This window comes from Phocoena phocoena, chromosome 17 (assembly GCF_963924675.1).
Source record: "Phocoena phocoena chromosome 17, mPhoPho1.1, whole genome shotgun sequence".
Taxonomy (NCBI): Eukaryota; Metazoa; Chordata; class Mammalia; order Artiodactyla; family Phocoenidae; genus Phocoena; species Phocoena phocoena.
In genome coordinates this window covers 30,591,316-30,603,571 of record NC_089235.1, presented here as the reverse complement: position 1 = coordinate 30,603,571, position 12,256 = coordinate 30,591,316, and the positions used below count along the sequence as shown (strand labels likewise).

At 35.5% G+C, this 12,256-nt stretch overlaps 1 protein-coding gene across 1 annotated transcript in view; it reads right to left on the bottom strand.

Moving 5' to 3' along the window:
• Nucleotides 1–12,256, bottom strand: part of CNBD1 (cyclic nucleotide binding domain containing 1) — a 395,795-nt gene that overhangs the window by 55,820 nt on the left and 327,719 nt on the right. The window contains 2 exon segments of the mRNA XM_065895139.1: nucleotides 10,333–10,387; nucleotides 10,929–11,066. Coding sequence (XP_065751211.1) covers nucleotides 10,333–10,387; nucleotides 10,929–11,066 — 193 coding nt within the window.

The window sequence follows — 12,256 nt, the reverse complement described above, 5'->3', positions numbered from 1 at the left end:
ACACTCCATCCAAAAACAACAGAATACACATTTTTCTCAAGTGCTCATGGAACATTCTCCAGGATAGATCATATCTTGGGTCACAAATCAAGCCTTGGTAAATTTAAGAAAATTGAAATTGTATCAAGTATCTTTTCTGACCACAACGCCATGAGACTAGATATCAATTACAGGAAAAGGTCTGTAAAATATACAAACACATGGAGGCTAAACAATACACTACTTAATAATGATCACTGAGGAAATCAAAGAGGAAATAAAAAAATGCCTAGAAACAAATGACAATGGAGACACAACGACCCAAAACCTATGGGATGCAGCAAAAGCAGTTCTAAGGGGGAAGTTTATAGCAATACAAGCCCACCTTAAGAAGCAGGAAACATCTCGAATAAACAACCTAACCTTGCACCTCAAGCAATTAGAGAAAGAAGAACAAAAAAGCCCCTAAGCTAGCAGAAGGAAAGAAATCATAAAAATCATATCAGAAATAAATGAAAAAGAAATGAAGGAAACGATAGCAAAGATCAATAAAACTAAAAGCTGGTTCTTTGAGAAGATAAACAAAATAGATAAACCACTAGCCAGACTCATAAAGAAAAAAAGGGAGAAGACTCAAATCAATAGAATTAGAAATGAGAAAGGAGAAGTAACAACTGACACTGCAGAAATAAAAAAAGTTATGAGAGATTACTACAAGCAACTCTATGCCAATAAAATGGACAATCTGGAAGAAATGGACAAATTATTAGAAATGCACAACCTGCCAAGACTGAATCAGGAAGAAATAGAAAATATGAACAGACCAATCACAAGCACTGAAATTGAAACTGTGATTAAAAATCTTCCAACAAACAAAAGCCCAGGACCAGATGGCTTCACAGGTGAATTCTATCAAACGTTTAGAGAAGAGCTAACACCTATCCTTCTCGAACTCTTCCAAAATATAGCAGAGGGAGGAACACTCCCAAATTCCTTCTACGAGGCCACCATCACCTCGATACCAAAACCAGACAAGGATGTCACAAAGAAAGAAAACTACAGGCCAATATCACTGATGAACATAGATGCAAAAATCCTCAACAAAATACTAACAAACAGAATCCAACAGCACATTAAAAGGATCATACACCATGATCAAGTGGGGTTTATTCCAGGAATGCAAGGATTCTTCAATATACGCAAATCTATCAATGTGATAAACCATATTAACAAATTGAAGGAGAAAAACAATATGATCATCTCAATAGATGCAGAGAAAGCTTTTGACAAAATTCAACACCCATTTATGATAAAAACCCTCCAGAAAGTAGGCATAGAGGGAGCTTTCCTCAACATATTAAAGGCCATATATGACAAGCCCACAGCAAACATCATCCTCAATGGTGAAAAACTGAAAGCATTTCCACTAAGATCAGGAACAAGACAATGTTGCCCACTCTCACCACTCTTATTCAACATAGTTTTGGAAGTTTTAGCCACAGCAATCAGAGAAGAAAAGGAAATAAAAGGAATCCAAATCGGAAAAGAAGAAGTAAAGCTGTCACTGTTTGCAGATGACATGATACTATACATAGAGAATCCTAAAGATGCTACCAGAAAACTACTGGAGCTAATCAATGAATTTGGTAAAGTAGCAGGATACAAAATTAATGCACAGAAATCTCTGGCATTCCTATATACTAATGATGAAAAATCTGAAAGTGAAATCAAGAAAACACTCCCATTTACCATTGCAACAAAAAGAATAAAATATCTAGGAATAAACCTACCTAAGGATACGAAAGACCTGTATGCAGAAAATTATAAGACACTGATGAAAGAAATTAAAGATGATACAAATAGATGGAGAGATATACCATGTTCTTGGATGGGAAGAATCAACATTGTGAAAATGACTCTACTACCCAAAGCAATCTACAGATTCAATGCAATCCCTATCAAACTACCACTGGCATTTTTCACAGAACTAGAACAAAAAATTTCGCAATTTGTTTGGAAACACAAAAGACCCCGAATAGCCAAAGCAATCTTGAGAACGAAAAAAGTAGCTGGAGGAATCAGGCTCCCTGACTTCAGACTATACTACAAAGCAACAGTAATCAAGACAGTATGGTACTGGCACAAAAACAGAAAGATAGATCAGTGGAACAGGATAGAAAGCCCAGAGATAAACCCACGCACATATGGACACCTTACCTTTTATAAAGGAGGCAGTAATGTACAGTGGAGAAAGGACAGCCTCTTCAATAAATGGTGCTGGGAAAACTGGACAGGTACATGTAAAAGTATGAGATTAGATCACTCCCTAACACCATACAAAAAATAAGCTCAAAATGGGTTAAAGACCTAAATGTAAGGCCAGAAACTATCAAAGTCTTAGAGGAAAACATAGGAAGAACACTCTATGACATAAATCACAACAAGATCCTTTCTGACCCACCTCATAGAGTAATGGAAATAAAAACAAAAATAAACAAATGGGACCTAATGAAACTTCAAAGCTTTTGCACAGCAAAGGAAACCATAATCAAGACCAAAAGACAACCCTCAGAATGGGAGAAAACATTTGCAAATGAAGCAACTGACAAAGGATTAATCTCCAAAATTTACAAGCAGCTCATGCAGCTCAATAACAAAAAAAACAAAAAAACCCATCCAAAAATGGGCAGAAGACCTAAACAGACATTTCTCCAAAGAAGATATACAGAATGCCAACAAACACATGAAAGAATGCTCAACATCATTAATCATTAGAGAAATGCAAGTCAAAACTACAATGAGATAACATCTCACACCAGTCAGAATGGCCATCATCAAAAAATCTAGAAACAATAAATGCTGGAGAGGGTGTGGAGAAAAGGGGACACTCTTGCACTGCTGGTGGGAATGTGAATTGGTTCAGCCACTATGGAGAACAGTATGGAGGTTCCTTAAAAAACTACAAATAGAATTACCATATGACCCAGCAATCCCACTACTGGGCATATTCCCTGAGAAAACCAAAATTCAAAAAGAGTCACGTACCAAAATGTTCATTGCAGCTCTATTTACAATAGCCCAGAGATGGAAACAACCTAAGCGCCCATCATCGGATGAATGGATAAAGAAGATGTGGCACATATACACAATGGAATATTATTCAGCCTTAAAAAGAAATGAAATTGAGCTATTTGTAATGAGATGGATAGACCTAGAGTCTGTCATACAGAGTGAAGTAAGTCAGAAAGAAAAAGACAAATACCGTATGCTAACACATATATATGGAATTTAAGGAAAAAAATGTCATGAAGAACCTAGGGGTAAGACAGGAATAAAGACGCAGACCTACTGGAGAACGGACTTGAGAATATGGGGAGGGGGAAGGGTGAGTTTTGACAGGGCGAGAGAGAGTCATGGACATATACACACTAACAAATGTAGTAAGGTAGATAGCTAGGGGGAAGCAGCCGCAAGGCACAGGGATATTAGCTCGGGGCTTTGGGACAGCCTGGAGGGGTGGGAGGGGGAGAGTGGGAGGGAGGGAGATGCAAGAGGGAAGACATATGGGAACATATGTATATGTATAGCTGATTCACTTTGTTATAAAGCAGAAACTAACACACCATTGTATAGCAATTATACCCCAATAAAGATGTTTAAAAAAATTTTTTTTAATAAATTAAAAAAAAAAGAAAGTGCAAAGGGCTTCCCTGGTAGCGCAGTGGTTGAGAGTCCGCCTGCTGATGCAAGGGACACGGGTTCGTGCCGCAGTCGGGAAAGATCCCACATGCCACGGAGCGGCTGGGCCCGTGAGGCATGGCCGCTGAGCCTGCGCGTCCGGAGCCTGTGCTCCGCAACGGGAGAGACCACAACAGTGAGAGGCCCGCGTACCTCGAAAAAGAATAATAAAGAAAGAAAAAGAAAGTGCAAATAGCTATATTAACTTCAGACAGAGCAGACTTCAAAGTAAAGAATGTTATGAGAGATAAAGAGGGCCTTACATAATGATAAAAAGGTCAGTTGTTCAGGAAGACATAATGATCCTTAACATATATGTGTTAACAACAGAGCGTCAAAATATGTGAAGGAAACATGATAGAACTTCAAGGATAAATAGATAAATCCACTATTATATTTGGAGACTTCAACTCCTCTCTCTCAAAAAGGGAAAGATCCAAAAGGAGTTGAATTCAATACCACCATCAGTGAACTGAATAGAGGATATCTATAGATGACAACAACAGCAGATGACTCATTCTCCTCAAGGTCACATGGAATATTCACCGAGAGAGACCACATTCTGCACTATAAAACACGAATTAAATTTAGAAGGATAAAAATCATACGTGTGCTCTTAGACCACAATGGAATTAACTAGAAATCAATAACAGAAAGATAATTGGAAAATTTCAAAATATGTGGAGATTAAGCAACACACTTCCAAATAATACATGGGTCAAAGAAGAACTCTGAAGAGAAATTTAGTAATATTTTGAATTAAATGTAAATGAAAACACAATTTATTGAAATTTGTGGGATGCAGTGAGAGCAGTGTTTCGAGGGAAATTTATAGCATTGAATGCATTTAATAGGAAAGAAGTAGCTAACATAATAAAATCTAAGCTTCCAACTTAGGAAATTAGAAAAAGAAAAGCAAATTAAATCTTAAGTAAGAAAATGGAATAAAATAATAACAATTAGGGCAGAAATCAATGAAATTGAAAAAAATCAATAGAGAAAATCAACAAAACCAAAAGCTGGTTCTATAAACAACAATGAACAAGTGGAATTTGAAATTTAGAATGCAATACTATTTACCTTAGCATCCCACAAAATGAAATATTTAGGTATAAATCTAATAAATATGTATACAATCTATACAAGAAAAACCATAAATCTCTGATGAAAGAAATTAAAGAGCTAACTTAAAGGAGGGATATTCTATGCTCAGGATAGGAAGATGTTATTGTCAAAACGTCATTTCTTCTCAATTGGATCTATAGATTCAATTCAATCCAAATTAAATTCCCAAGTTTTTTTGTGAACATTGATTAACTGATTCTAAAGTTTATATGGAGAGACAAAAGAGCCACCACAATATTGAAGGTGAAGAACAAAGTTGGAGGACTGGTACATCTAAGGTCAAGACTTGTTATAAAGCAACGGTAATCAAGACAGTGTTTTATCGACTCAATGATAGACAAATACATCAATGAAACTGAATAGAGTGCCAAGAAATGTACCCCATAAACATATTTAACAGATCTTTGACAAAGGAAGAAAAGTAATATAATGGAGCAAAGGTAGTCTCTTCAACAGATGGTGCTGGAACATCCACATGCAAAACAATGAATCCAAACACAGACCTTACACCTTTCACAAAATTAACTCAAAATGCATCATAGACATAAATGTAAAAATGCAAAACTATAAAACTTCCAGAAGGTAACATAAGAAAAAAAATCTAAGTGACCTTGAGTATAGTGAAGTCTTCATTAAAATTAAAGACTTCTCTTCAAAATACATATTAAGAGTATGAGAAGACATGGAACACATTGGGAGAAAGTATTTGCAAAAGATACATCTGAAGAACACTGTTATCCAAAATATACAAAGAACTCTTAAAACGCAACAATAAGAGAAAAAAAAAAATCTGGTAAAAAATGGGCCAAAGACTTTAACAGACACTTCCTCAAAGAAGATATATAGATCATAAGCACATGAAAAGGTGCTCCAGTCACATGCCATCAGGGAAATTAAAATTAAAACAACAAAATACCATTGCAAATCTATGTGAGTGGCCAAAACCTAAAACACTGACAACACTAAATATTAGCAAAAATATGGAGCAACAGGAATTCCCATTGCTGGTGAAAGTACAAATGGTACAGCCCCTTTGTAGTAGATTATTTTGCAACATTTTTAAAAATTTTTATTTATTTACTTTTTGGCTGCGTTGGGTCTTCGTTGTGGCATGCAGGCTTCTCATTGCAGTGACTTTTCTTGTTGTGGAGCACGGATCTAAGCACGCAGGCTTCAGTATCTGTGGCTCGCAGGCTCTAGAGAACAGGCTCAGTAGTTGTTGGGCACAGGCTTGGTTGGCCCGCAGCATGTGGGATCTTCCCAAACCAGGGATTGAACTCATGTCCCCTGCATTGGCAGGTGGATTCTTAACCACTGAACCACCAGGGAAGTCCTGGTACAGCCACTTCGAGAGACAGTTTGACCGTTTCTCACAAAACTAAACATACTTCTATCATACTATCCATCAATTTCATTCCCTGATATTTACCCAAAGGAGTTGAAAACTTATGTCCACACAAAACCTGCATGCAAATGTTTTTAGCAGCTTCATTCATAATGCTAAAACCTGAATGCAACAAAGATGCCTTTCAGTAGGTGAATAGCTAAATACACTGTAGTACATCCAGACAATGGTATATTATCCATTGTTAAGAAGAAATGAGCTATCAAACAACGAAAAGATTTGGAAGAAACTTAAATATTAAAGTGAAAGAAATCAATCTGAAAAGGCTATATATATATTGTATGATTCCAATTCTGTGACAATCTGGAGAAGGTAAAATCAAAAGAAAGCAGTAAAAAGATCAGTGTTTGCCAGGGGTTTAGGGAGGAGGGAGAGATGAAAATGTGGAGCACAGAGAATTTTTAAGGCAGTAACTATTGTGTACAATACTATAATGGTGGATAAATATCGTTATACATTTGTCCAACCCACAGAATGTCTAATACCAAAAGTGAGCCCTAATGTAAGCTATGGGCTTTGGTTGTTGATGTTTCCATGTAGGTTCATTAATTGTAACAAATGAACCACTCTAATGGAGTATGTTAAGAGCAGGGGATAATGTGCCAGACTGGGGGCAGGGGGTATATGGGAAATCTCTGTACCTTCTGCTCAGTTTTGCTGTGAACTGAAAACTTCTCATAATAAAGCCTATTAAAAATAATTAAATGAATTAATATGGTATATTACAAAATATTCACTTATGCAAAAGAAGAAAAGAGGAAGAAAAATGCATCACTATCAATGGCACCCCTAGACACAAACCTGTTTCTGGGATGCTCAAGAGTGTCCTTAGGGCTAAAAGTTTAGATACCCTGAAGAGTTAATTGATCTAGAAGGAATGATGTCAAAAAGTTGGGATTTAGAGCCTAGAGCTTCAAATTTCCGTTTGGTATAAATTCTGTGACTGAAATTCTCCATTTTTGGCTTTTGAAGACTAGAAAATTTTTTATAATTGCTATATTTGCATACTTTATCTTTTAAAACTAAATTTTTACTACATTTTTAGTATCTCTAATTATTATGTTTGCTATATTATATCCAACCTGGAAAAGATGGAGCATACTGACATAAGCAGGATAACAATAAAATGTATACAAATGGTTCATTAATGTCAAGTTAATTTACCATTTTTTCTTATACACATGATACACATAGAAACAGGTTGATTAGTGAGATCAGCTGGTTTCCATTTGCTATCCAGTCACACCTGGAAAAAATATCACCTGGGAAGACTTTAGCTGGTGTGATACAAACCAGACAGACCCAAACAACAAACAACATTGTACACATCCATTAAACTCAATCTCCCTTTGCATATGAAGCAAAAGTAAGAAGACTTAAGAAGTTAACAGAGGAATAGTGCCAGAAATAAGCTTTATTTATTTCATAGATTTCCAGGTATTAATTCTAAATTCTATCAATCTTTTGAATAATTTCCTAGATGTCTCTGAAACTTCATCCAATATATTTTTCTAAAATAAGATCAAAACACAAGTAATTATGCTTTGGAAATCATACTACTGCTAATTTTAAGCCTATCAGTAGATATTGAAAGTATAATTTGAGCTATGCTCTCCATTTTCTGATAAAAATTCAAAATAAATCATGAGTAAAGTAGAGAAGTATTATATCTAATGTTTCTCTTTGATATATCAAGTTTGTCACCACGATAAAAGAAAATTAGTTTAGGTTGAAAGAACTTATTCTTCACCTAGGAATGTTTATTTATAAGAACCATAGTATTTCAGAGCTGAAAGAAGCCTTGAGAATCATCTAGTGAAATTGCCATTCTTCCCTAGGGAGGATAAATGTTTTTTTAAACTGTGTAAGTGTAAGGACCAAATATTTTAACAACAGGGAATCAGTGGAAGAATTATGTTACTTTTGACTTATACGATATAATCACAGATTGTTCAATGTGATAGTTTCCACCATTACTTTAAAAGCATTTACCAAATAAGAACTTGAACCCAACATGTCTAAGAAACTATGTGTCCACATCTTAACTTTTTGATGCTAAATTTAAATATTTTAGATTGATATTTCAGACTGAAACACATATTATTCATCATTAGTAATCAAATACATTAAAACAGATAATTATTCCCCTTTTCCAAATGCCATATTCTTTTGGTTCACGTAGTTGAAAAAAATCTTTGATTATGATGTCTTTCTTCCTCTAAAACCATCTCAAAAATATTAATGTCCTGATAAATTGGCAAGTTTAAGATTTTTTTTTAATAAAATAGCCCTGGAACTGAGGCATGGGCCAAGAGTTAATATTTCGAATACAGAAGGGAGACCCATGGTAAATCCAAACACCCAATTAAAAAAAAATTCTATACAATAAATATACTGAATCTAGAAATGCTAATTACCAGTTTTTTACACGTCAGTTTACTTCTTGTCTTATAAGTGTACTTTTGGCCAAAAATGAATACAACATTAGGAAAAATGTTTCATGAACAAAACTACAACATGACATTCAATTTTTAAAAGTAAGAAGAAAATATATATTTGGCTAAATATGGGCTAAACACTGTATTTCAAAAAAATGATAAATAAAATATAAAAACAAGCACACAGGAAAGAAATTTGGAACAAATTCAGGAAAGGGTGCATAGTCTCACTAAATTGAACAGGTTTATTAGGGAGTCTCAGCTTTTGAAGCATAGGTATTTACTTTTTCCAATAAATGAATCTTCTGTATGGTGCTATATTAACCTCACTTTTCTATTATATAGCGGCTCCCTCAAAGGATAGCTTAGCCAGATTCTGTAATTTCTTCACCATATTTTTATTGTTAGAATAGTCACATTTTGGAACTTATAACTTAGACTCATTCTTTTTATAACTTTAATTTCAAATTTAATTCAGAAATGTTCTCCTCCTCCTGGCACCACATGTCCCACCGCAATTATGGATCTGCAGGTTTGAGGTAGGGCACTATAGTGATTCCTGACTGAATATTCTGACACGTCTACTGTAGCTCCTCTTATGTTGGTGTCTTAGTTTTGGCTACTATAACAAATAGCATCAGCTGGGTTGGCTTAAACAACGAACATTCTTCACAATTTTGAAGGTTGGGAAGTCCAAGATCAAGGTGCGAATAGATTCAATGTCTGATGAGAGCCCTCTTTCTGATTTGCAGATATGTGCTTTCTTGCAGTATCTTCACATAGCCAAGAAAGTGAGATCAACTCTTTATCTCTCATCTCTTCTTTTAAGGGCACTAATGTCATTCACGAGCGCTCCACTCTCATGAGTTAATTGCCTGCCAAATGTCCCACATCCAAATAACATAACCTTAGCGAATAAAGCTTCAACATATGAATTTTGTGGGACACAAACATCAGTACATAGCAGTTGGCATCTCTTATTTAGTATGCTTCTCATAAATGGAAATATTGTACAAAATGACTCAATGCCACCTACACATTTTGTGTATACATAACCCAGGAAATGCATGCGTCATTGCCACGCTGAATATTGGAAATGTAGGCAGGTTCACTGCTGCTACTCCTTATCTCAGTCTTATCTATTCTCTATAATGATATTTTTCCCTGATAATGTGTACAGATAAGCAAACATGCAGCTAAAGTAGGTGCCCTACCAGGAAAAAAGAAAAAAAAATGACTGTAACTTCTCACAGCCTTTATCCTTTATAGTTTGGTCTTTACATTGACTGCTAGGGTGGGGCAAGAAGGGTAGGGACTGTGGGGAGAAATAGGAGGATGTGGAAGTAAGTCTACTTCTGAGATCCACTCAGAAGTAAGCCAACCACTCTGAAGCCAGAGATTTGGAAGGAAATTGAATCCTAGGAAAGTCTTCTGTATCACCAACACTGAGACCACTTTATCTAAAGAAATCTCAACTATTAAAGACCTAAATCAAGAAGATGGATGTCTCTTCATCTCCCTCCAGCATGAGCACCTCACTGTGGCTGATGCCAGTGCTCTGTAGCACCTGCACCATTGTTAAACCCTATCAAGAGGAGCTGACAGAGCATGACCATGGTGGGCTCCCAATCCATCATTTATACAAACTTCCACTTCCATCCAGGGGAGAAGAAATAGAAGAGAGGGGAATTTTGGGATTTGACTAAAAGAGAATAAATTTTTAAAATTGAAGAAAATAAGTTATCCTAATGCAGCAGAATTAGGGGCTCAGAATTAAGTTGTGATCACCTACTCATGCAGCTCTCGGTCTCGATGTACGTTATATATATAAAATAGTGTTCAGATAATGCTCAAGTATTTGTTCTTCCTAAGGTAGACTGTAGAGGTTTAGAGATCTCTGATCATTCTGGTATCCCTCATACATGACATGCTGTTGACACCCAAAACATATAGTTGTTGAATGAATGAATAAGTGAATGAGTGAATGAACAGATGAATTTTAAATTCATGGAAAACCAAATGCACTCAAACATATAACAAATTTTATCCATAGAGACCTTTCCACTTCAACTACTCATCAAAGGCTTAAGTGATATTCATCAAATATATCATATTTTTATGGTCTCCAGTTCAAGACAAATTAAAATATAAAAGAGGTATGGACATCTTCTGCCTAGAGAGGCAAAACTTAGTGTTAATTTATACCCATATTGTGTTAATACATAGATTAGATACAGTCATACCGATTTTAACTTTTCATAATTCTTTGCAGGGATTATAAGAATTTCACAATCTTCTTCTGCCACCACTGAGAACACCTTTGTTTCTGATTCAGTCTGAGCTGTAACTTCCAGGGTTCCAAAGGTACTCCATTGTCCAAGCTGTAAAAACACCAAAAGCTACTTAAACTTCATTATCATTCGTCAACATAAAAATACCAATGATAGTGAAAGGATCAATCTAGGAGAGCCAGCAAAAGGGTAAATGGTAGATCACGCTCCTGCTCTTTGAAAGAAGGTAATCTAAACATATTTGCATGGATGTCATACTTCTTTTGTCCAATGTCACTTTCCCAAAGCAAGAAATTTTTGTTTTAATTTTTTTTCATTAGCATGAAACAAATAAGTTATAAGAATAGATCTTCTGTTTTATTCACTGATTCATTTTAAGTGCCTGAAATTGTGCTGGGTACATAGTAGCCATTCAATAAATATTTGTTATAAGAATGAGGAAAATAGTGTACTTATATCCATGGTCTTCTGTTTATTTCATTATACTCATATGTTGGTAAGTAATAATGGAAATGAATACAGTGTTAGGCAGGTATAAATCACTGACATATATATGCATTCATGTATGGTCTCCTAATTTACTATGCTAAGAATAAATATTAAGCATGGCAAAAATGTTACCACTAGAATACATATTGTAAGTTATTAGGCTGTAGTGAGAATGTGTACAGTTACAAAGAGGTTTTGTATTCACGTTTGCCTGGGAAAATTGAAGGACATCTAGAAAAACAAGGGAAGATTCTCAGAGAAAACATCAGGTCAATATGGCTATCTAATGATGATATGGGAAAACTTCCATCTTCCACTTCATATCCATAGAAAGGCTGAATATTTTTCTTTTTAGTTGAATGAATAGCTGAGATTGAATCTGGAAGTTTGGAAATAAAGGAGGACTTGAAACAATTACTGCTGAAACCAAAGTTGTCCACAGTGAAATCAAACTAGGAGGAAGGCCTAAGGGATTGAGTTCTGGGGTTGTCAACCATATTGGAATAGGAAACTCAGGACTATACAGGTGAGGAATTGGAGTTGAACACTTTTGCTTAAAGCCTAGGACCTTGAAGGATTGTCCCATATATTAAATGGAAACAACAAAAACTTTACCCATTAATCTAGCTGTGGAACTGGGTAGAATTGTCATAAAATCAGGATCCTAGGTCTGCAACTTGTGTGGGTGCAGAGTATACATTCACACATAGTACAGGACCCAAAGCTAATGTAAAGCCTGGTACACAACTAAAAAAAACCCTAGGATCCAGGAAGGTTCAATTTTAAACTCT